We start from the raw sequence: 23,343 nt of genomic DNA on the forward strand, positions 1-23,343 counted from the left end.
CTCAGTGGGGGAGGGGCCGGCAATGGGGGGGCTCAGTGGGGGAGGGGCCGGCAATGGGGAGCTCAGGCCGGGGGGAGGGGCCGGGACTCAGCAGCCAGCGAGTCCCTCACAGCAGCACGTGGGGGGAGCAGACAAGTTCCGGCTTCCGGGAGATAGAGCGGCCCCAGGCCCCGCCCCTCGTGCCCCGCCCCTCCGTGGCCCAGGAAGACTCGCCGCAGCCCAGGAGAAAGGCCGGGGGTTAACCCCTTCCGCGCCGCACTGCTGGGCGCCAGGACTCCTGGGTTCTCTCCCTGGCCCTGGGAGGGGAGCAGCATCCAGTGGTTAGGCCCCTGTGTTCTAACCTCGGCTCTGGGAGGGGAGGCGGGACCCAGGACTCCTGGGTTCTATAGACACCCCCACACTAATTTTTATTAACAAAGTTTATTCCGAGATCTGTAAAAAGAAATCATCAGAACCAACCAAATCAAATAAAAATAAAATAATCAATTGCCCCAGCCCCCCCGCTACCCGCGAGCCCCCCTATATATATCGATAGCACTACAGGTGTCGGCACGCAGCCAGCAATGGGGGTGGGGAGTTGTGGGGTATATCCCCTCCCCGCTGAGGTCTCTGGGATACTTTACCAGCCCTACAGGGGATCCGCTCTCCACTAGATCCTGCCCCCCCCGTGATCTGTGCCACCAACGGGATCTTACCAGGCAATCCTGCTTGCCATGGGGAGATCTACTGCCAGCCCCACATGGGATCCAGTTGATCTGGGGAAGCCCCCAGGGATCCAGCCAATTGCCCACAGGGTATCTCCTCCTCCCCCCCAGGGATCACATCATAGGATCTGCTCCCAGCCCCACAAGGAATCTGGCCTCCCTCTGCTAGCATCCTACCATGGGGATCCAGCTAGGCGTGGGGGCCCATCCCCAAGAGGGGAGCCAGCTGGCTGCAGGGGATCCACTTCCACTCTTAACCCCAGGTGGATCCAGCAGATCCGCCAGGGATCCACAATCTGCCCCATGCAGGGAGCTCACATGGGGATCCACTCTCAGCCCCACCTGGGATCTGCGTGTGCCCCCCCCTTTGGGAGGGATCCACTTCCAAGCTTTACCCCCCGAGGGAATCTCACGGGGATCCAGGGAACTGGACACCTGCCCCCTCCGCCCTCAAGGGGTGAGTCTTGATCTGTCAGACTGACCCCGCCCTTGGCCAGTCAGTCCATCCCCATCACCTGATTGGCCAGTCATCCTGAGTGGAGTAGCTGGTCCCCCATCACGGGAGAACTTTAGAGCTGCCCACCCACTGGCAGTGAACTGGTCAGTCGGCTGATCATCCTACCCAATGAAGGGCAATGATGGAGGTGGGGCAATCTTTAATGGTGCCCTGTGACTGACCAGACATTTCAGCCAATAGGAGGGTAAGATCCTTAAAGGTCCCAGCCAATGGGAGGGGCGCTTTTTAGGGTTGCCATCTTTTGCCATGCTGGCCTCTTGGTCAATGGGAGGGGAGCTCTGTAACAGTCCCAGCCAATGGAAGGGGAGCTCTTTGGAGGATCCATAGCTGCTGACTGGCCAGACATTACAGCCAATGAGAAGAGATCTTTAAGAGCGCCATTTTTATCCACCAGCTGGCCAAGCGTCATGGCCAATGAGAAGGGAACTCCATAGAAGCCCCAGCCAATGAGAGAGATCTTTAAGGGAAGTCATATTTAACCGTGTCCACCAGTTGGCCATGGTGGCTGGCCAACTGGAGAGGGTCCCTCAGTCCATCTTGAGGTTGACATAGATGTAGCGGATAAACTTGAGCGAGGCGAAGAAGGAGACGGTGCCCAACATGAGGAAGAAGACGTAGCCGGTGAGGAGGGAGTAGCCGAAGAACTCCACGGTCTGCACCGCACCCGACATGTTGGAGCGGCGTGAGTAGTAGAAGACGGAGTAGAGGAAGATGAAGACGCCGGTGGAACCGGCGCTGAGCACCGAGCGCCACCACCAGCGGTAGTCCTCGCCCGAGAGCTGGAAGTAGGTGAGGGCGATGGAGATGCAGGCGCCCACGCTCAGCAAGATGGCGAAGACAAAGAAGAGGATGCCGTAGAGGGTGTACTGCTCCCGGCCCCACACCGTGGCAAAGATGTAGTAGAGCTCCACAGAGATGGCACTGGAAGATAAGAGAGAGACAGGGTCAGCTGGGGGGCAGAGGTGGGATCCCACTGTTCGGGGGATCAAATAGGCCAGCCGGAGAGGTGAGGGGATATGATTGGCTCATGCCAAGGACGTGGTGTCATCACGTGCCCAAAAAACAGGAAGTGGGAAGGGCGAGACAGGAAGTGGCATCCTCAGGAGAAAGTGACATGACTGTCTAGGTAAGAGGAAGCAGGAAAACGAAAGTGCCAACCCGTGAGGCTGGAAGTGGCAATGAGGGGTAAGACAGGAATCAGTGGCGCTTCCTATGGAGAGCATGGCAGACAGGAAGTGGAGGGGGTGCTCACCGGAAGGGCAGGAAGTGAGGTGGCAGGCACACAGAAAGTGGGGGGGTGGGGCTCACCTGAAGGGCAGGAAGCCCCCAATGGTCATGTGCACCAGCGTGGCCTTGTACCAGGGCTGTGGTGGGATCTCGCGGGCGATGTTCTTGGTGCGGCAGGGTGCGTCGAAGGGGCCGGCCCGGTTCTTGCCGAAGATGCCCCCGATAACAGTGAGGGGGAAGCCCACCAGCAGCCAGACCGTCAGCAGCAGCAGGATGGTGGTGGCCGGCAGGGCCTGTGTCGAGCCATTGGCCCAGTGCACCGAGTTCACCACGCTCCACGTCACGAAGAAGGGGGCTGGGAGAATAGGGGGCAGGTCAGAGGGACCAAAGAGACCCAAACCACCTTCCCCAGGGGACCACAGAGATTCCTCAAGGGGTACCAGAGAGACCCAGACCACCTTCCCCAAGGGCCCATAGAGTCTCCCCAAGGGGGACCAGAGAGACCCAGACCACCTCCTCCAGGGGACCACAGAGACTTCCAAAGGGTGACCAGAAAGACTCTCTTTGCTTCCCACCGGAATCATGGAGACCTCCCTAAAGGGACCAGAGAGGCGTAACCTATCACCCCAGGAGGCCATAGAGACCCTAAACAACCACACAGACCCACCTGGCGCACCCAACCCGCCTACCCTGGGCAAGAGGACCCCTGGGGAACCTGGGCAGAGATGGAGGGCTCCAGGGCCTCACCGGAGAAGAGGCTGGTAGTCAGCACGATGTTCCAGACCCAGCGCTCGCCCCCGACCTGCCGGTAGAAGTTGCTGGAGACATAGCCGGAGATGCAGCAGGTCAGGGCGTAGAGCAGGATGGCGGCGGAGTTGATGGCACCATGCCGGTGGACGTTGAACATGCCCAGCAGGGCCATGGCGATGATGCCCGTGCCCAGTGCCAGGAACTGGCTGCCCACGCCCAGGACGGCGCAGAGGAGGCTGCGGCAGGGCGGGAAGCGGAAGACATCGGTGTGGATGATCTTCCAGCCATTGTCTCCGTGGTCGAAGTCATCCCCGGAGGAGGAGGAGGAAGCTTCTTCGTCCAGGTTGTACCGGGCCAGGTCGTTCTTCAGCACCCGCATGAGGATGACCACCACGAAGCCCACCAGAAGAAAGACCAGCACCATGGAGTTGATAATGGAGAGCCAGTGGATCTCCAGGGTGCGGGGGAAGAAGCCTCCATCGTCTCCCCGGCCCCGCCGCTCCCCCCGCCGCTCCGAGGCCGTCTCGGACCAGCGGACACTGTAGGTGTGGGTCAGGGAGAGGGGCCCAGGCCCACGGACGTCATCCAGGCTGTGCGGCTTGACGTCCCGCACGCTGACGTTGGCGTAGATGATGCGGTCGCCGTTCCACTCCAGGTGGAAGTCCAGATGGGTCCACAGCCCGATCTTGTGGCTGTGGGGCAGAAAGCCACTTTCCTCCATGTATCCCACGAACCCTCGCAGCGGGATGTCGTCCACCACAAACTCAAAGTAGTACAGCTCCTCAATGGCCTGCCGCAGGCGCTCCACCTACCGGGAGACAGACGGGGTAGGACCCAGGAGTCCTGGCGCCCAGCCCCTCCTGGTCTTTCCCACTAGACCCCACTCCCCTCCCAGAGCCGGGGACAGAACCCAGGAGTCCTGGCTCCCAGTCCCCACCCACTAGCCCCCACTCCCATCCCAGAGCTGGGTACATAATCCAGGAGACCTGGCTCCTGATCTGAGCTCCCAGGCCCTGTTTCTGGGACAGAAGCTAGGCGGTCCCAGCGCCTGCTCTAAACCCATCGACCCACGCTCGCCCTCCTTGATACAGGGATGGGACCCAGGCATCCAGGCCCAGTCTACCTGATCCAGCGTGAGCGTCTTCACGCACAGGACCGTCTTCTCCACGCTCTCTCGGAAGCGGATCTGATACATGGATTCGGCCATGCGGTCCCCGTCCAGGACCTCCCCAAGGCTCAGGCTCTTATGACGGATCTTTTCCGGAGAGCACACAGGCAGCTGGTAGTAGTGGTAGGTCTCCTGGGGGTTGTGGTAGGGCCCCACCTTGTTGACGTAGAGCACGACAGGGTCCCCGGGCTGGTAGCGGGTCTCAGAGGAGCCCGGGGGTGACCAGGAGGCCAGCAGGAGGAGCAGCAGCCAGGGCTGGTGGGGCGCCATGGGGTGGGCAGGGAAGGGGAAGATGGGGCAGGGTCTGGAGAAGGAAGGCAGGAGACAAGGGAAGAGAGGAAGTGAAGCCAGGTCCTCAGGACACCTGGGTTCTCACCCACCTGGGATGGTCAGCACCCAATGCCAGAGCCCCCAGCCACGCCCTGCGGTGCTCTAGCCATGGGGTATCCCTGGATCATGCCAACCCGTGCTCCTGAGACCTCTACCCCGCACGCCCACCCTGATGCCGGACCTGAAATTGGCGCGTAAGACGCCCCTGGCAAACGAGCCTAGACGAAAGCCTGGGGATTTGCTCCTCTGACCCGCCTTGTCCCAGCGGCACCGGAGACTGGCAAAGCGCCCATGGTGCCAGCTCGGGGCGGCCATTGACCCGAACGCCCTCGTGGTACCCACACTCGAGGGGCCGGACAGAGCTCCTAAGAGCCCCGACGGCCCAGGGCGGGAGGAAGCGGGGGGGTTTCAGACTATTTTGTGTTCACGCAGCACGTGCCTCAGTTTCCTTGGATCTCTGGAGCCTTCTGCACAGATGCCGGCCCCTCCCCGTCGTTCTTCATGCAGCACGTCGGGGAAACTGAGGCACGCACACTACACATGGAAACCATTCTGAAACCATTCTGGCGCACAGGGATCAGGGTCCTCACCCCTCCCCCCCGCCTGGGGTCCTCGCGCCCCGCCCCCCACTGACACCCCCCGAGGTCCTCGCGCCTCCCCCAGTGATCCGCCCCCTGCCTGGGGTCCTCGCGCCCCGCCCCCCACTGACACCCCCCGAGGTCCTCGCGCCTCCCCCAGTGATCCGCCCCCTGCCTGGGGTCCTCGCGCCCCGCCCCCCACTGACCCCCCCGGGGTCCTCGCGCCCCCCTACCACTGACCCGCCCCGCTGACCGGAGGCTGCCCGGGCCGCGCCTGCCGCCTGGAAGGTCCCGTGGCCCCGCGCCCGGCAGCGGGGTGTCCCTAGCAGCAGGCAAGCAGCCAGACAATTGCACCCAACCTGGGGGCCTCGCGGCTCTAGAGCATCCTTCCCGGCGCCTGATCCTCGGGTCCCCCCGCTCCCCTCCCCGCCGCTGGCCGCACCCCAGGCCGGCTCCCCCAGATTCGCACCAACAGGGAGCGCAGCCCCCACCGCCGGGATCCCTCCCTGGGCGGAGCCAGGGACCAAAAGGCGTCGGGGTCCTTCAGGCGATCGCCAAGACAGCCCGAGCCACGTCCGTCCCCTACTTCCGCCCTCAGCGCTCCTGGCGGGCTTCGTGCCCAGAGCGTGACGCACGTCCGGCGCATGAGAGGGCCCGGCCCCGCACGCTCTTAAAGGGCCAGGCAGCTGTTTCCAGGAGGGTCAATGTTTAGGGGGGCGGGGCAGCAAATGGGGAGGTGGCAGCTGGTCTCCCCCATATAACGGTCCCCTACAGACCCCATTATCCCACAAATTAAGAGCCCCAAATTCCACATTGGCCCCAATCTAACCTCCCAATTTCTCAGTGACCCCCAAATTGAACCCCCAAAATCCCAATGGCCCCCCAAACAACCCAGTTTCTCAGTTTCCCTCAAGTTGAGCCCCATGTCCCCAAATGAGAGACCCCAAAACCCCAGTGGCCCCCCGAATTCAGAGCCCCAAATACCACAGTGGCCCCATATAAGGACCCCCAAATTTTCAGTGCTCCCCCAAGTTGAGCCCTATGGCCCCCCATATTAAGAGACCCCCCAAATGCCCCAAAAACCTCACTGCCCCCCAAAGTCAGAGACACAAATACAACACTGGCCCCCATATAAGGAACCCCAATTTCTCAGTGCTTCCCCAAATTGAGACCCCCATTTATGAGCCCTTCAGATGCCCCATTACCTCCTCAATTTAAGACCCCTCCAAATTCCTTAGTGTCCCTCCACTGCCTCAGTGGTTCCCCACAAATGAGGGTCTTTTGTGGCCCCCCAAATAAGTCCCCCAATGCTCCACCGTCCCCCAGATTTCCTCGTGATCCCCAAACAAGGCCCCACTTCCCCCTACAAAGAAAGACCTCTGCAGTGTCCCCTAATATCTCAGTATCCCCCCAATGCCTCTGTGCTCACCGGAACCCTGCCCCCCGGTAGCCCCGGTAACAGGTGTCGGCCAATGTGGGCCGGCGGAACACTGGGGCGATGTTGGCAGAACCCTGGGGTTGGGGGGCGATTCTGGTCACCGGGTCGGGGGACAGAGTGAAGCAGGTGAGGTGGGTCAGTGGGGTCACAGCCCCAGCGGGGAGCCGGAGGAGGCCAGGGCAGTTCCTGGGGGGGAGGTCACAGCCCCAGCGGGGAGCCGGAGGAGGCCAGGGCAGTTCTTGGGGGGTCACAGCCCCAGTGGGGAGCCGGGGGAGGCCAGGGCAGTTCCTGGAGGGGAGGTCACAGGCCCAGCGGGGAGCCGGTGGAGGCCAGGGCAGTTCCTGGGGGGGAGGTCACAGCCCCAGTGGGGAGCCGGGGGAGGCCAGGGCAGTTCTTGGGGGGTCACAGCCCCAGTGGGGAGCCGGAGGAGGCCAGGGCAGTTCTTGGGGGGGAGGTCACAGCCCCAGCGGGGAGCCGGGGGAGGCCAGGGCAGTTCCTGGGGGGGAGGTCACAGCCCCAGCGGGGAGCCGGGGGAGGCCAGGGCAGTTCCTGGGGGGGAGGTCACAGCCCCAGCGGGGAGCCGGGGGAGGCCAGGGCAGTTCTTGGGGGGGAGGTCACAGCCCCAGCGGGGAGCCGGGGGAGGCCAGGGCAGTTCTTGGGGGGTCACAGCCCCAGTGGGGAGCCGGGGGAGGCCAGGGCAGTTCTTGGGGGGGAGGTCACAGCCCCAGCGGGGAGCCGGGGGAGGCCAGGGCAGTTCCTGGGGGGGAGGTCACAGCCCCAGTGGGGAGCCGGGGGAGGCCAGGGCAGTTCTTGGGGGGTCACAGCCCCAGTGGGGAGCCGGGGGAGGCCAGGGCAGTTCTTGGGGGGGTAGGTCACAGCCCCAGCGGGGAGCCGGAGGAGGTCAGGGCAGTTCCTGGGGGGGAGGTCACAGCCCCAGTGGGGAGCCGGGGGAGGCCAGGGCAGTTCTTGGGGGGGTAGGTCACAGCCCCAGTGGGGAGCCGGTGGAGGCCAGGGCAGTTCCTGGGGGGGAGGTCACAGCCCCAGCGGGGAGCCGGGGGAGGCCAGGGCAGTTCTTGGGGGGGATCACAGCCCCAGTGGGGAGCCGGGGGAGGCCAGGGCAGTTCTTGGGGGGTCACAGCCCCAGCGGGGAGCCGGGGGAGGCCAGGGCAGTTCCTGGGGGGGGAGGTCACAGCCCCAGCGGGGAGCCGGGGAAGGCCAGGGCAGTTCCTGGGGGGGGAGGTCACAGCCCCAGCGGGGAGTCAGGGGAGGTCAGGGAGGTTCTTGGGGGGGTCACAGGGCCGCTGGGGGACGGAGAGGCTCTTGGGGGGCTCACAGCCCCAGTGGGGAGTGGGAAGGTTCCTGGGGGTCACAGACCCATGGGGGGGTTAAGGTGGGTCAGAGCCCCAGGGTTGGCTCATTGGGGTCCCAGCCCCACTGGGGGCCAGGGGTTTCATTGGGGGTCCCAGCTAGGCTCTAACCACCTGCCCCGCCCCCAGAGGGGCGACTCTCTGGCACCGGACGCACAAAGCCCCCCAGTCCCTCGGAGGGGCGAGAGGCTGCCATGGTGGAGACGGCCCCCTCGGCCCCCTACCTGTCCGTCATGGACCAATACGGCTACCAGCTGGGCAAGGTCATCGGCCATGGCTCCTATGGCATTGTCTACGAGGCCTATTTCACCAAGCAGAAGGCCAAGGTGGCCATCAAAATCATCTCCAAGAAGAAGGCGTCTGAGGACTATCTCAACAAATTCCTGCCCCGCGAGATCCAGGTAGCTAGGGAGCTCCGTGGGGTGGGAGTGCTGGTCAGGGGATGCCGTGGGGTGGGGAGCCAGGCAAGCGGGATCGTCATGGGATGCTGTGGGGGCAGGACGGGGGCGCTGTGGGGCAGAGGGGGATCAGCAGGGGGCGCTGTGGGGCTGGAGGCTAGGCAGGAGGTGCCATGGGACAGGGGGTGCTGTGGGGCAGGGGGCAGGCCAGGGTGGATCAGCTGAGGACACTGTGGGGCAGGGGGCAGGCCAGGGGGGATCAGTAGGGGGCACTGTGGGGCAGGGGGCAGGCCAGGGGGAATCAACAGGGGGCGCTGTGGGGCTGGGGGCTCGGCAAGGGGTACCATGGGGCTGGAGGCGCTGTGGGGCAGGGGGCAGGCCAGGGGGGATCAGCAGGGGGCGCCATGGGGCTGTGGGCTCAGCAGGGGGGATCAGCAGGGGGCGCTGTGGGGCTGGGGGCGCTGTGGAGCCGGGGGCACTGTGGGGCAGGGGCAGGCCAAGGGGGAACAGCAGGGGGCGCTGTGGGGCTGTGGGCTCAGCCGGGGGCACTGTGGGGCTGTGGGGCAGGAGGCGCCGTGGGGCAGGCGGGCACCGTTAACCCCTCGCTGCCCACAGGTGATGAAGGGTCTGCACCACAAGTACCTGATCACCTTCTACCAGGCCATTGAGACCACGTCGCGCCATTACATCATCATGGAGCTGGCGCCCGGCGGCGACGTCCTCGAGTGGATCCAGAACTCGGGGCCCTGCGCCGAGCCCCTGGCCGGCCGCTGGTTCGCGCAGCTCACCCTGGGTGTGGCCTATCTGCACAGCAAGGGCATCGTGCACCGGTGAGGGGCCAAGCCGCAGGCTGCAGCCACTAGGGGGCGCCTGTCGCTGCTGGGGAATTACAGTGGGTCCTGCTCCACTGGGGGCTGGGCCATTCCCCTCCCCTGGCACCGCCAGCCCCCAGTGCCCCCGCCTTTCCCGGTGCCCCTCTGCCACCTCCAGCCTCGCCGCGGGCGGAGCGTGCCTCAGTTTACCAGCTTCCCCTCTGCCGCCTGCACCACACGCGGCTGGAGGGCCGAGGTGGGTGGGGGCGGAATATTCTCTCACCCAGGCACTGCCATGAAGCTGAGCGGCCCCCCGCCCCGGCTGGGCAAGGCTGCCCACCCCCGCGTTCCCCCCCCCAGAGCTCCCCAGCCCTGTGTCCCAGCCACGCTGCATCCCACCTCTTGGGTCTGCCCCTCAAGCCCTCTGAGCACTCCACAGGCTTCCCCGGGGACACCCCACATGCCTTCGGGGGGACCCACAGACCCCTGGGGACCCCCTGCCCACTGGCATCACCAGCCAGTGCCCCTAGAGGGGAACGGCCCCATACCCCATCCCCGGCGCCCCCTATGGGCAGCTCCGCACCCCGCCCACCCCCCGCTCCCTCCCGCAGGGACCTGAAGCTGGAGAACCTCCTGCTGGACAAGCGGGAGAACGTGAAGATCTCGGACTTCGGCTTCTCCAAGCAGATGGTGTCGCAGGCCCAGCCGCCCGCCAGCCCCTCGTACCCGCTGCTGGCGGGCACCAGCCCCCTAAGCCAGACCTACTGCGGCAGCTTCGCCTATGCCTGCCCCGAGATCCTGCTGGGGCTGCCCTACAACCCCTTCCTGGCCGATACCTGGAGCATGGGCGTGATCCTCTACACGCTGGCCGTGGCCCACCTGCCCTTCGACGACACCAACCTCAAGCGCCTGCTGCGGGAGACCCAGAAGGAGGTGGTCTTCCCCCCCCAGCCGCCCGTCTCCGAGGAGTGCAAGGTGGGCGGCGGGGAGGGCACTGGGCTGTAGGCCAGCAGGGGGCGCTGGGGGGCCGCAGAGAGTCAGGGAGCTGGCCAGCAGGGGGCGCTGCATGGCCCGCAGAGAGTCGGGGAGCTGGCCAGCAGGGGGCGCTGCATGGCCCGCAGAGAGTCGGGGAGCTGGCCAGCAGGGGGCGCTGCGTGGCCCGCAGAGAGTCGGGGAGCTGGCCAGCAGGGGGCGCTGCGTGGCCCGCAGAGAGTCGGGGAGCTGGCCAGCAGGGGGCGCTGCGTGGCCCGCAGAGAGTCGGGGAGCTGGCCAGCAGGGGGCGCTGCGTGGCCCGCAGGGAGTCGGAGAGCTGGCCAGCAGGGGGCGCTGCGTGGCCCGCAGGGAGTCAGGGAGCTGGCCAGCAGGGGGCGCTGCGTGGCCCGCAGGGAGTCGGGGAGCTGGCCAGCAGGGGGCGCTGCGTGGCCCGCAGAGAGTCGGGGAGCTGGCCAGCAGGGGGCGCTGCGTGGCCCGCAGGGAGTCGGAGAGCTGGCCAGCAGGGGGCGCTGCGTGGCCCGCAGGGAGTCGGGGAGCTGGCCAGCAGGGGGCGCTGCGTGGCCCGCAGGGAGTCGGGGAGCTGGCCAGCAGGGGGCGCTGCGTGGCCCGCAGAGAGTCGGGGAGCTGGCCAGCAGGGGGCGCTGCGTGGCCCGCAGGGAGTCGGGGAGCTGGCCAGCAGGGGGCGCTGCGTGGCCCGCAGGGAGTCGGGGAGCTGGCCAGCAGGGGGCGCTGGGGGCCAGACTGGCAGTCAGCACCCAGCACATCCTTGTGTGGCTGGGCGGATGTACATTGGGGGGGCTGGGCAGTAGGGGGGGTAGGTGGATGATAGGGGGTCTGGGCAGTGGGGGGGGCACACAGCGGGGGGCTGGACACTGGTGGCTGTATTGTGGGGGCTGGGTGATCCATGTGGGGCTGGGCAGTGTTTGAGGCGGGCTTGGCAGATCATGGGGTGGCTGGGTGGATCGAGGGGGACTGGGCCCCATGGAGAGGTAAGTGGACCACAGTGGGGCTGGACAGATCGGTGGGGCAGGGGGGTCGTGCGCATCGAGGGGGTCCAGACCCAGTGGAGGGGGGTGAGCCGACCATGGGGGGCTGGGTGCCATTTGAGGGGGGCCAGGCGAATCATGGGAAGCCAGGCCCAGTAGAGAGGGGTGAATGGCTCATGGGGGCTGGGTGGATCGAGAGGGGCTGGGCCCAGTGGAGGGGGCAAGCGACCCACGGGGGCTGGGCAGACAGTGGGGCCCCTTAACGCTCCACTTTGCCCCCCCAGGGCCTTGTGCACCGGCTGCTGTGCCCGGCGGCCCGGCGCCCCACAGTGCTGGACCTGCTGCAGACGCCGTGGGTCCTGCGTTTCCAGGCCGAGCGGCCCCACACCGAGCTGCGGGCGCTGGAGGCGGCCTGGGGGGTGCGGGCCGAGGGGGGGCGGGTGCTGCCCAGGACCCCCTCCCTGCCTCAGCCCGGTGAGAAGAAGCGGGGGGGCAGCGGGACCCATGTGAAGGTGGCGAAGGTGCCAGAGAAGGGGAGCTGAACCCCCAATAAAGAGAGCCCAAATCTATGGGGTGCAGTGTGGAGAGGCTGGGGGCAGAGAGGGGCTCAGTGGGGAAGACCTGGGGGCACCGTGCCAAGGGGGTCAGGAAAACCGCTCTAGACTCTCAACCTTTTATTTTGGAGTCCTCCACCTGAACCCTGATTTCAAGGCAGCTAGAAAATGGGGGGCTGAACCCCCAGAATTGTGAACCCTGAGGTGGTTTCAGGTGGGGATCCCCTAGTGGGGATCACAGAACTGCCCCCCAATACTCTGCCCCCCCCCACAGAGGGGGCAGAACAGCCCCCCTGAAGTTCACACCTAGAGAGGGACCCCTCTGCCACCCTTGGGGTTTTGGGGTACAGCCCCCCACTTTCACATCTTTGGGGCCAGGACTCTCCTGTGCTCCCAGCGACACCTGCTGTGGGGGGCAGAGAGAGTCCCCCTTAGCATTCACTCCAAGGGCTCCAACACCCCCAGTTTGGGAGTTGGCACAGCCCCCCCAAAGTTCAGTACAAGTAGGAAGGATCGGGGGGGTGGGGAGATTCAGGGCCCCAGCAGGATCCAAGCCCCAGGGCGGCACAGCACTGCTGGCAGCAGCAGTAGGTTGTTATTTCCCCTCCCCCACAGCAGCTGGGACACTGAGCAGCCCCCACCGCACAACCAGCAGCAGTAGTAGGTTATCTCACTCAGCCACACGCACACACGGCGGTAGTAGGTTGTTGTCTGTCTCTGACACCCCCCTCACCAGCAGTAGTAGGTTGTTCTCTCTCTTACACACAAACACAGCAGTACTAGGTTCTCCCTGTCTCTCATACACACACAGCAGTAGTAGGTTGTACTCTCTCTCTCCCTCTCTCTCTCTCCCACACACACAGCAGTAGTAGATTGTTTTCTCTCTCTCCCTCTCTCTCTCTCCCACACACACAGCAGTAGTAGGTTGTACTCTCTCTCTCCCTCTCTCTCTCTCCCACACACACAGCAGTAGTAGGTTGTTTTCTCTCTCTCTCACACACAGAGCAGTAGTAAGCTATCTGTCATGGACCACCCCCCCCCCACACACACACACAGTAGCAGGTTATCACACACACACACACATGGCCTGCAGCTGTAGTAGGTTGTTCTTTCTCTCTTACACACAAACACAGCAGTACTAGCTTCTCTCTTCCTCTCTCTCATACATACATACCTGTAGTAGGTTCTCTCTCCCTCTCTCTCAGACACACACACAAACACACACACAGCAGTAGTAGGTTGTTCTCTCTCCCTCTCTCTCTCACACATGCACACAGCAGTAGTAGGTTGTTCTCTCTCTCTCAGACACACACACATACACACAGAGCAGTAGTAGGTTGTTCTCTCTCCCCTCTCTCTGTTTCACTCTCTCTCTCACACACACACACACATACACACACAACAGTAGTAGGCTGTTATCTGTCTCAGACCCCCCCCCACACACACACACACTAGCAGGTTGTTATCACACACCCGTGCCTGCAGCTGAGGTAGGCTGTTATCCCCCCCTTGCTCACACAGAGGGAGATAGAGGCTCAGTCACTCCGGAGTTTATTCTGCCCCTTGCGGGGGGGGAGGAGTGCGGGGGGGGGCACCGGTGTGCGGGGGTCAGGAGCGAGTGAAGGCCTCCAGCCCCCGGGTGAGGAGCGCCTGGGTCATTCCATCAGGGACCAGGATGCAGGTGACACCTGTGGGGGAAGAGGAGAGAAGGGGTGACCCCCATTATTCATCCCCGCCCCACCCTTCCATTTGCTCCCCTCCCCCCGCAACATCTCAGTCCCTGAACCCTCCTTCTATTCCCTCCCTGAACCCTCCCCCAACATTCACCCATGTGGGGTTGGCAGGGGAGTCCTGCCCAGGAGGGCTGGGGGCACCCCCAAGGGGGTTCTGAGGTCCCCCCCCCCGTACCTAGCTTACTGACGTCCCGGATGTTGCGCTCCTCGTCGTCGAAGAACAGCATCTGGGCGAAGGGGACCCCGGTGTCCTGCTGCAGCCTGGGGGGGAGGGGCAGACTCAGGGCTGGCAATATGGGGGTCAGGGGGCAGTGAGTGTTGGGGCCGGGGGGTTACTTGGGGAAGTGGGTGCTCTTCCCCCTAGGCTGGATCTCAGCAGGGGGAGTGGGGTTTAGGGGTGCAGGGGGTACTTGGTGCGGTGGGGTCTTGGCGGTACCTGTGGAAGTGGGGGGTGCAGCAGGGTTTGGGGTGCAGTGGGTACCTGTGGAAGTGGGGAGGGTTGGGGGTGCTGGGGTGCAGTGGGTAAATGTGGGAGTGGGGGAATGGAAGGTTTGTGGGTGCTGGGGTTTGTGGATGCAGTGGGTACCTGTAGAAGTGGGGGGTTGGGGATGCACCGGGTACCTGTGGAAGTTGGGGTGCTGGGGTTTGGGGGTGCAGTGGGTACCTGTGGAAATGGGGTGCCAGGGTTTGGGGTACAGGGGTTTGGGGGTACAGTGGGTACCTGTGGAAGTTGGGGTGCCAGGGTTTGGCGGTGCTGGGGCTTGGGGGTGCAGCGGGTACCTGTAGAAGTGGGGGGTGGGGATTTGGGGGTGCCAGGGCTTGGGGGTGCAGTGGGTTCCTGTAGAAGTGGGGGGTTGGGGGTGCACCGGGTACCTGTGGAAATGGGGTGCCAGGGTTTGGGGGTGCTGGGGTTTGGGGGAGCAGCGGGTACCTGTGGAAGTTGGGGTGCCGGGGCTTGGAGGTGCATCGGGTACCTGTGGAAGTGGGGGGTGGGGATTTGGGGGTGCCAGGGTTCGGGGGTGCAGCGGGTACCTGTGGAAGTGGGGGGTGGGGATTTGGGGGTGCCAGGGTTCGGGGGTGCAGCGGGTACCTGTGGAAGTGGGGGGTGGGGATTTGGGGGTGCTGGGGTGCCGAGGTTTCGGGGTGCAGCGGGTACCTCTGGAAGTGTGGGGGTGGGGATTTGGGGGTGCTGGGGTGCCGAGGTTTCGGGGTGCAGCGGGTACCTCTGGAAGTGGGCACTCTTCCCCCCGGGGTAGATCTCCACACGGCGCAGGAAGCGCCGCACACCGAAGAGCTCCAGCAGCTGGGTGGCGCCGCAGGTCTCGCCCGTCCTGGGGGGGGGGAGGGCAGTCAGGGGTGTGGGGTGTCGGGGGGTACAGGGGGTGTCGGGGGGCAGGGGTCAGACACTCACCGGGAGGCGGCTGCCATGGGGATGCCCAGGCCCTGCAGTTGCTCCAGCACAGCCGGCACCTCGGGGTACAGCCGGACGGGGCGGCCGCGGGCATCCAACACCGAGCCAGCCCTGGGGGCAGATGGGGTTACCCGACTCCTCTGACCCCCTGTGGCCCCTTATAGCCTCCTCTGACCCCCTATAGCCCCTCCCTCTCTGGGCCCCTATAGCCCCCAATCCCCTAAAGCCCCTCCCCTCTGATCCCATAGCCCCTCCCCTCTGACCCTCATATCCCCTATCGCCCCTCTGTTGCGGATTGTGGGGGAGTTAGGGCCCTGCACCCCTCTTCCCGAGATTCACTGCGACTCTCAGCCAGCCAGTAAAGCAGAAGGTTTATTTAAGGACAGGAACACAGTCTCAAGCAGAGCGTGTAGGTACGACCAGACCCCCCTCAATTAGGTCCCTCTGGGAGGTTCAGGGAGCTTAGACCCCAGCTTGGGGTTCCCTGCGTTGCACCACCCAGCCCCAACCGAAACTAAACTCCCAGCCCCTCCCGCTGCTCCTCTCCTTTGTTCAGTCTCCCGGGCAGAAGGTGTTAATTCTCCCCACCCCCGTTCCTGGCTCAGGTTACAGCTCAGGTAGCTCCCTTCAAGGGAAGTCCCACATCCCCACTGCAACCCCCCTGCAACATTCCCAGGTCAAATCTGCCCTGCTCCCTGCTCCGTCACATCTCTCCCCCCTTCGAGACTGAACTGAGCGGGGTCACTCTGACCAGTGACCTGGGGAAGTTCAGGGCTCCCTCTCCGGGACAACGCGTCCGCTATCAGGTTGTCACGTCCCTTCACATGGACCACGTCCATGTCATAATCCTGCAGGAGCAGGCTCCATCTCAGGAGCTTGGCGTTGGCTCCTTTCATCTGGTGCAGCCAGGTCAGGGGAGAGTGGTCGGTGTGCATGGTGAAGTGACGCCCAAAGAGATATGGCTCTAGTTTCTTGAGGGCCCACACCATGGCCAGGCATTCCTTCTCGATGGCCGCGTAGTTCTGCTCCCGGGGTAGTAACTTCTTGCTCAGGTACACGATGGGGTGTCTCTCCCCCTTTTCATCCTCCTGCATTAACACCGCCCCCAGTCCTGTGTCTGAGGCGTCGGTGAACACCATAAAGGGCTTGTCAAAGTCTGGGTTTGCCAGAACTGGGCCACTGACCAGAGCCTCCTTCAGCGCCCGGAGAGCCTCCTGGCACTCCTCGGTCCAGACCACTTTGTCTGGCTTCCCCTTCTTGCACAGCTCAGTGATGGGGGCGGCTATGGCGCTAAAGTGGGGCACGAACCTCCGATAGTACCCTGCCATCCCAATAAAGGCTTGGACCTGCTTTTTGGTTTGAGGAGCGGGCCAGTCTCTGATCACCTCCACTTTGGCTGGTTCCGGCTTTAGGCAGCCGCTTCCCACCCGGTGGCCTAGGTAGGATACCTCAGCCATCCCCACCTTGCACTTCTCCGGTTTTACGGTCAGCCCAGCCTTCTGGAGTCGGTCCAGCACTTGTCTAACCTGGGATATGTGGTCCTCCCAGGTCTGGCTAAAGACACAGATGTCATCGATATACGCCACGGCAAAACTCTCCATCCCCCTCAGTAGCTGATCCACCAGGCGCTGGAAGGTGGCCGGCGCTCCCTTGAGGCCGAAGGGCAGGGTCAGGAACTCATAGAGCCCCAGAGGGGTGACAAAGGCCGATTTCAGCCTGGCATCTGCATCCAGCGGCACTTGCCAATAGCCCTTTGTAAGATCCATGGTGGTAAGGTACCGAGCACCTCCCAGCTTGTCTAGGAGCTCGTCCGGCCTGGGCATGGGGTAGGCATCGGCTACAGTGATGGCATTGAGCTTCCGATAGTCCACACAGAACCGGATCGACCCGTCCTTTTTGGGGACCAGCACCACCGGCGAGGCCCAAGGGCTGGAAGACGGCTGGATCACCCCCAAAGCCAGCATGTCATTGACCTCTCTTTCCAGGTCCTGAGCAGTTTTCCCTGTGGCTCGGAAGGGGGAGCATTTTATAGGCGGGTGCGATCCTGTCTGCACCCGGTGGACAGTCAGATTAGTGCGTCCAGGCTGGTTGGAAAACAGCTGCTGGTACAGATGCAGCACCCCTCCGATCTCAGCTCGCTGGGCAGGGGTTAGCCGATCAGAGAGGGGAATTGCTTCCAGGGGGAAGCCAACTCTTGTCCCAGGGAATAGATCTACTAAAGGGTCATCTCCCTGCCCCTCCCACTGTCCACACACGGCCAACACCATATTCCCCCTGTCATAATATGGCTTCATCATATTCACATGGTACACCCGGTGGTGGTGTGCCCGGTTCGACAGCTCCACCACATAGTTTACCTCGTTTAGTTGCTTGACAACCTTGAAGGGCCCTTCCCAGGCGGCCTGGAGTTTGTTTTTCCTCACGGGGATGAGGACCATCACCTGATCCCCAGTGGCGAAGGCGCGGGCCCGTGCTGTGCGGTCATACCAGACCTTCTGCTTCCTCTGGGCTCTGGCCAGATTCTCCCTGGCCAGGCCCATGAGCTCGGCAAGTCGTTCCCGGAAGGTCAGGACATACTCCACCACCGACTCTCCGTCAGGAGTGGCCTTCCCCTCCCATTCGTCTCTCATCAGGTCGAGGGGCCCCCTTACCCGCCTTCCATATAGCAGTTCGAAAGGCGAAAACCCGGTAGACTCCTGGGGTACCTCCCTGTACGCAAACAGCAGGTGAGGTAAGTACTTGTCCCAGTCCTGCGGGTGCTGATTCATAAATGTTTTCAGCATCATTTTTAGCGTCCCATTGAACCTCTCCACCAGCCCGTTGGATTGGGGGTGATATGCTGAGGCCCAGTTGTGCCGGACCCCACATCTCTCCCACAAGCACCGGAGTAGGGCCGACATGAAGTTGGACCCTTGGTCCGTCAAGACTTCCTTGGGGAACCCCACTCGGCTGAAAATGGTCAGCAGCGCATCCGCCACAGTGTCTGCTTCAATGGACGATAAGGGCACTGCCTCGGGGTAGCGGGTGGCGAAATCTACCACCACCAGGATGTATTTCTTCCCAGACCGGGTCGTCTTGCTGAGAGGTCCCACTATGTCCATGGCCACCTTCTGGAAAGGCTCCTCTATGATGGGCAAAGGTCTCAATGCTGCCTTCCCCTTGTCCCGGGCCTTCCCCACCCTCTGGCAGGGGTCACAGGATCGGCAGTACTGCCGGACGTTGGTGAAGACCCCGGGCCAGTAAAAGTTCTGTAGCAGCCTCTGCCTGGTGCGCCGGATCCCCTGGTGCCCTGCGAGAGGGATGTCATGGGCCAGGTACAGTAGCTTGTGGCGAAACTTCTGGGGAACCACCAGCTGCCTCCTGATCCCCCACGACTCCACTTCCCCCGGGGGAGCCCACTCTCGGTAGAGGAACCCCTTCTCTAGGGTGACCAGACAGCAAGTGTGAAAAATCGGGACAGGGAGTGGGGGGTAATAGGAACCTATATGTGAAAAATCGGGACAGGGAGTGGGGGGTAATAGGAACCTATATAAGAAAAAGACCCAAAAATCGGGACTGTCCCTATAAAATCGGGACATCTGGTCACCCTACCCTTCTCCCACAGGAACCTCTCCTTGCATCCTCTCCTCATGGTCTGTCCCACACTGAGGTCAGCCAGGCCCCTTAGCTTCCGCAGGGAGGGGTCCTTCTGCAACTCGGCCTGGAACTCGGCGGCTGAGGAAGGGATGGGGACCTGCTCCCTCTCGTCGGCTGGGTCGGAAGCCCCAGCCACCCCGCGGCCTGTCCTTGGGTGTTCCCTCCCCACCCGGGAAGGGTTCGGTGCCTCCGGTGGGACATCCTTCCCAAGGTCAGGGCGTAGTGCCCCTCGCCGGCTCTGGCTACGGGTCACGACTAAGGCGGTCTGGGGGCTGCTTGGCCAGTCCTCTAGGTCCCCCCCCATCAACACCTCAGTGGGCAAATGGTGGTGCACTCCCACGTCCTTGGGGCCCTCCTTGGCCCCCCATTTCAGGTGTACCCTCGCTACGGGAACCTTGAATGGGGTCCCGCCCACCCCGGTCAGGGTCAGGAAGGTGTTGGGCACCACCCGATCTGGGGCCACCACCTCGGGCCGGGCCAGTGTCACCTCTGCGCCCGTGTCCCAGTATCCATAAACTTTCTTCCCATCCACCTCCAGGGGAACAAGGCACTCGCTCCGCAGGGACAGCCCCGCGCCAACCCTGTAAACGGAGAACTTTGAATCCGGAGCATCTGGCCCCCCAGAGAAGCTGGCCGGGGGCCCTTCTCTCTCTTGAGCAGTTGATAAGCTGCCAGCCCCTCTTGCGTGGGAAGCCTGCCCCTCGTCCGTCTGGGCCTCTACCAAGTTAACCCGGTGCGGGTTCGGTCTGCTCAGTCTGTCCTTGAGCTTGGGGCACTGGGCCCGAACGTGGCCTCTTCGGCCGCAGTAATAGCAGCTCAGGTCCCGTGGGTCCCCTCGAGCCGGTCGGTTGTCCCTGATGCTGGGCCTTCCCCGTGGGAGGGGATTCCCCATATTCCCCCTTTGGGAGGTCCCAGGGTGACTCTCTCTCTGCATCGCGGCGGGCCTGTTCCTTTGGGGCTCCTCCCTGCCACCCCCTGACCGGCTCTTTACAAACTCATCAGCCAGCTGCCCGGCGTGTCGCGGGTTCTCTGGCTTCCTGTCCACCAACCACAGCCTCAGGTCGGATGGGCACCGCTCATACAGTTGCTCCAGTACCAGCAGTTTAATCAGGTCCTCCTTCGTCTGGGCCCCACCAGCCCACTTGCTGGCGTATCTTTCCATGCGGACGGCTAGTTGCAAATATGAGATCTCAGGGGTTTTATCTTGACCCCGGAACCTTTCCCGGTACATCTCAGGAGTCAGCCCAAACTCTCGTAGCAGGGCCCTTTTGAATAGTTCGTAGTCCCCTTTCTCTGCCTCTCCCAGTTGGCGGTACAATGCCACGGATTTGGGGTCCAGTAAGGGGGTAAGGACCCGGAGTCTGTCCGCGGGATCCACCCGGTGCAGCTCGCAGGCCGTCTCAAAGGCCTCCAGGAAGTCATCCATGTCCTCCCCCTCCTTGTATGGGGCCATGATGCACTTATCAAAGCTCCGTGCAGTCCTGGGTCCCCCCTCACTCACCGCAGCCGGGGGTTCGCTGCCCCTCAGTCTCGCCAGTTCCAGTTCATGCTGACGCTGTCTCTCATTCTCCTGTCTCTGTCTCTCTTCATGCTGTCTTTGTCTCTCATTCTCCTCCCGTTCACGCTGATGCTGTCTCTCTTTCTCCTCCCGTTCATGCTGACGCTGTCTCTCTTCACGCTGATGCTGTCTCTCTTCATGCTGTCTCTGTTGTTCACGATCCTCCAGCTCCCTCAGTTTTAGCTCTTTCTCCCATTCCAGCCAATTCCGCTCCCCGGATGCCGAACGTCGCCGGGAGGCTCCTCTGCTGGCCGGCGGGCTTCGCCGGGGGGACCCCCTGCTGGCCGGGGGGATCACGGCGCCTTCGGTATTTGCTGGGCTCCTCCCCACCCTTCCCCTAGGCATAGGAAGGAGGGGTCTCGGGAAGCCCTCAGCAGCCGGCTGACCACTCCCAGCTGGGACAGACACTGGTGCCTGCGCTGCATTTGCCAGGCTGCTTCCCTGAGACACAGGGATCAGTTCATTCGCGCGATCTTCCGCCTCCAGCTGGGCAATGAGCTGTTCTTTGGTGAGCCTCCCAATGCGCAGCCGCCTCTGCTTGCACAGCTCCACCAGGTCGCTCTTAAGCCGCTTGGCATACATCTTCCTGCTGGCCACTCACCGGCCTGTGTGCTCACAGCTCCCCACAGTTCCCAGGGAGACCCCTAGTGTGCCAGCCCTTCTCGAGGTCACCACCTCTCTGCCAGGGTCGAGCTGCAGACTCCTCCGCCCCTGGGACCACTCGCTGCGATCCCCCCGGGGGACCCTGTTACTGCAAAAGTCCTTCTCGCTGGTCACACACTCCCAGGGGTAATAACCGTCTCTCTCCCACTCTTCAGCAGGCCTGGTCCCCGTCAATCCCCCTTCGTTTTACTGCTCCCCAGTCACTTACTGCAGGAAGCGCCGTCCACGGGGTGCAGTAGATCCCGTCGCTGCCACCAGTTGTTGCGGATTGTGGGGGAGTTAGGGCCCTGCACCCCTCTTCCCGAGATTCACTGCGACTCTCAGCCAGCCAGTAAAGCAGAAGGTTTATTCAAGGACAGGAACACAGTCTCAAGCAGAGCGTGTAGGTACGACCAGACCCCCCTCAATTAGGTCCCTCTGGGAGGTTCAGGGAGCTTAGACCCCAGCTTGGGGTTCCCTGCGTTGCACCACCCAGCCCCAACCGAAACTAAACTCCCAGCCCCTCCCGCTGCTCCTCTCCTTTGTTCAGTCTCCCGGGCAGAAGGTGTTAATTCTCCCCACCCCCGTTCCTGGCTCAGGTTACAGCTCAGGTAGCTCCCTTCAAGGGAAGTCCCACATCCCCACTGCAACCCCCCTGCAACATTCCCAGGTCAAATCTGCCCTGCTCCCTGCTCCGTCACACCCTCCTCTCTGACCCCATAGCCCCAATCCCCTATAGCTCCTCCCCTGACCCCCTATAGCCCCCATAGCCTCTTCTGACCCCCTATAGCCCTCATAACCTCCTCTGACCCCCTATAAGCCCTCCCTGGCCACCATAGCATCCTCTGACCCCCTATAGCCCCATATCCCCTATAGCCCTTCCCCTCTGACCCCCTAACCCCGATCCCTTATAGCCCCTCCCCTTTGACCCCCATAGCCCCTCCCCTGGCTCTCTATAGCCCCCATAGCCTCCTCTGACCCCCTATTGCCCCATCCCCCATAGCCCCTCCCTGATCCCAAACATCCCTGCCTTATAGCCTCCCTGACTCCCTATAGCCCCTCTCAGACCCCATAGTTCCCTCCCTTATAGCCCCCCCAACCCGCTTTACTCCCCATAACCTTCTCTGACACCCATGGCCCCTGACTCCCTATAGTCCCTCCCCTCCCACCCCCTATAGCCCCTCCCATGACCCCCTATATCCCTCCCTTATAGCCCCCTGCCCCCTATAGCCCCATCCTATAGCACCCTGCCCCCTCCCCATCTTACCCCTACAGTCCTCCCTCTTAGGCCAACTTCTGTTCCTCCCGCCCCCTCCTGCCCCCTCCCCCACCCCTCCCACCTGTCCCGCTGGAAGGGGGGGTCCACGTGGGTGTCGACCCAGAAGGGCCACAGGGTGTAATCTGCAACGAAATAGGAGGGGCGTCACCCCCCATGGAGACCCCACCCAGCAACCACCCCGCTGGGGGGCACCCCACACTGTCCCCCCAGCAGCCCAGCCCAGTCTCTGGGGACACGGAGCCCAGACCCGCCTGGTGACCCCCCCCCTCACTACCCCAACCTCACCCAGAGCCAGGGCCCAAACGCAGGACGGTGGGGAGACCCCGCCCCCCAGCATCCCACGCGAGTCGGGGGGCACGTGTGACCCACACACCGGGGGGGGGGTTGTCGCAGCTAGCGGCAGTTGGCTTTTAGCTCCTGCACTAAGCTCCAGAGGTCGCCGGTTCGATCCCCCCGCCCGGCGGTACACAGGGACCCCCCCCGACCCCCCCACTCACCCAGGTCAAACACAACCAGCCCCGGGAGCTGGCGCATTGCGCCCCTTTCTCGGGGGCGGGGAACAGAGAGCGATGGGGGGGGGTCGGACTCGGGGGGCTGGAGGGAGGGGCCAGGGAGTTTCTGAGCTGGGTGGGGCTGAGCCGGGCTGTGCCCCACGTGTCGGGCCACAGAGACTCAGGCTAGACAGGCCGCTCTGCAGTTAAGCCCGCGTGTGCCAGTGCAGAGACTCACTCCAGAGCCAGCTGCATCTCAGCGCCGGGCGAGGGGTCCCGCTGTAACCAGCTCCCCCACCCCCCCCCAGAGCCAGCTGCATCTCAGTGCTGGGCGAGGGGTCCCCCTGTAACCAGCCCCCACACCCCCCCAGAGCCAGCTGCATCTCAGCGCCGGGCGAGGGGTCCCCCTGTAACCAGCTCCCCCACACCCCCCCAGAGCCAGCTGCATCTCAGTGCCGGGCGCGGGGTCCCCCTGTAACCAGCTCCCCCACCCCCCCCCAGAGCCAGCTGCATCTCAGTGCCGGGCGCGGGGTCCCCCTGTAACCAGCTCCCCCACACACCCCCAGAGCCAGCTGCATCTCAGTGCCGGGCGCGGGGTCCCCCTGTAATCAGCTCCCCCACACCCCCCCAGAGCCAGCTGCATCTCAGTGCCGGGCGAGGGGTCCCCCTGTAACCAGCCCCCGCACCCCTCCCGCAGAGCCAGCTGCATCTCAGCGCCGGGCGAGGGCTCCCCGTGTAACCAGCTCCCCCACACACCCCCAGAGCCAGCTG

At 63.7% G+C, this 23,343-nt stretch overlaps 3 protein-coding genes across 9 annotated transcripts; 1 reads left to right on the forward strand and 2 right to left on the reverse strand.

Moving 5' to 3' along the window:
* Positions 1-404: 404 nt before the first annotated feature.
* Positions 405-5,772, reverse strand: TM9SF1 (transmembrane 9 superfamily member 1). 6 transcript variants are annotated; one of them, XM_065566464.1, is made up of 6 exons: positions 5,634-5,772; positions 5,136-5,230; positions 4,322-4,670; positions 3,196-4,006; positions 2,530-2,803; positions 405-2,142 (listed from the first exon to the last, which is right to left on the reverse strand). In XM_065566464.1, the coding sequence occupies exons 3-6, from the start codon at positions 4,634-4,636 to the stop codon at positions 1,749-1,751; spliced, it is 1,794 nt and encodes a 597-aa protein (XP_065422536.1). In that variant the 5' UTR covers positions 4,637-4,670; positions 5,136-5,230; positions 5,634-5,772; the 3' UTR covers positions 405-1,748. The 6 variants fall into 6 exon arrangements, with proteins under 6 accessions (XP_065422536.1, XP_042700879.1, XP_065422538.1 ...); XM_042844945.2 differs by having other exon boundaries at positions 5,515-5,658; XM_065566466.1 differs by lacking the exon at positions 5,634-5,772 and adding an exon at positions 5,515-5,624 and having other exon boundaries at positions 5,136-5,216.
* Positions 5,773-8,019: 2,247 nt separating this feature from the next.
* TSSK4 (testis specific serine kinase 4) lies at positions 8,020-11,824 on the forward strand. Of its 2 annotated transcripts, none has more exons than XM_065565385.1 (4): positions 8,020-8,480; positions 9,093-9,307; positions 9,865-10,264; positions 11,553-11,824. In XM_065565385.1, exons 1-4 carry the CDS (start codon positions 8,274-8,276, stop codon positions 11,808-11,810), a joined length of 1,080 nt encoding a protein of 359 aa, XP_065421457.1. In that variant the 5' UTR covers positions 8,020-8,273; the 3' UTR covers positions 11,811-11,824. The 2 variants fall into 2 exon arrangements, with proteins under 2 accessions (XP_065421457.1, XP_065421456.1); XM_065565384.1 differs by having other exon boundaries at positions 9,901-10,264.
* A 1,532-nt stretch (positions 11,825-13,356) lies between these two features.
* Positions 13,357-22,736, reverse strand: MDP1 (magnesium dependent phosphatase 1). Its single transcript, XM_005290120.4, has 6 exons — positions 22,579-22,736; positions 22,143-22,203; positions 14,967-15,077; positions 14,779-14,886; positions 13,731-13,816; positions 13,357-13,510 (listed from the first exon to the last, which is right to left on the reverse strand). The coding sequence occupies exons 1-6, from the start codon at positions 22,613-22,615 to the stop codon at positions 13,431-13,433; spliced, it is 483 nt and encodes a 160-aa protein (XP_005290177.1). The 5' UTR covers positions 22,616-22,736; the 3' UTR covers positions 13,357-13,430.
* Between the last annotated feature and the right edge of the window lie 607 nt (positions 22,737-23,343).

The sequence above is a fragment of the Chrysemys picta genome, chromosome 13 (genome assembly GCF_011386835.1).
Source record: "Chrysemys picta bellii isolate R12L10 chromosome 13, ASM1138683v2, whole genome shotgun sequence".
Taxonomy (NCBI): Eukaryota; Metazoa; Chordata; order Testudines; family Emydidae; genus Chrysemys; species Chrysemys picta.

Excerpts from the sequence above, each read along its gene's own strand:
- TM9SF1 (XM_065566464.1), bottom strand. The coding sequence starts at position 4,636 with ATGGCGCCCCACCAGCCCTGGCTGCTGCTCCTCCTGCTGGCCTCCTGG. Across the intron at positions 4,007-4,321 it reads AGACGCTCACGCTGGATCAG|GTGGAGCGCCTGCGGCAGGC; the intron begins GTAGACTGGGCC and ends GTCTCCCGGTAG. Across the intron at positions 2,804-3,195 it reads GACTACCAGCCTCTTCTCCG|CCCCCTTCTTCGTGACGTGG; the intron begins GTGAGGCCCTGG and ends CTATTCTCCCAG.
- MDP1 (XM_005290120.4), bottom strand. The coding sequence starts at position 22,615 with ATGCGCCAGCTCCCGGGGCTGGTTGTGTTTGACCTGG. Across the intron at positions 15,078-22,142 it reads CCCCCCTTCCAGCGGGACAG|GGCTGGCTCGGTGTTGGATG; the intron begins GTGGGAGGGGTG and ends ATCTGCCCCCAG. Across the intron at positions 13,511-13,730 it reads CCGGGACGTCAGTAAGCTAG|GTGTCACCTGCATCCTGGTC; the intron begins GTACGGGGGGGG and ends CTTCCCCCACAG.
- TSSK4 (XM_065565385.1), top strand. The coding sequence starts at position 8,274 with ATGGTGGAGACGGCCCCCTCGGCCCCCTACCTGTCCGTCATGGACCAA. Across the intron at positions 8,481-9,092 it reads TCCTGCCCCGCGAGATCCAG|GTGATGAAGGGTCTGCACCA; the intron begins GTAGCTAGGGAG and ends CGCTGCCCACAG. Across the intron at positions 9,308-9,864 it reads AGCAAGGGCATCGTGCACCG|CTCCGCACCCCGCCCACCCC; the intron begins GTGAGGGGCCAA and ends CCCTATGGGCAG.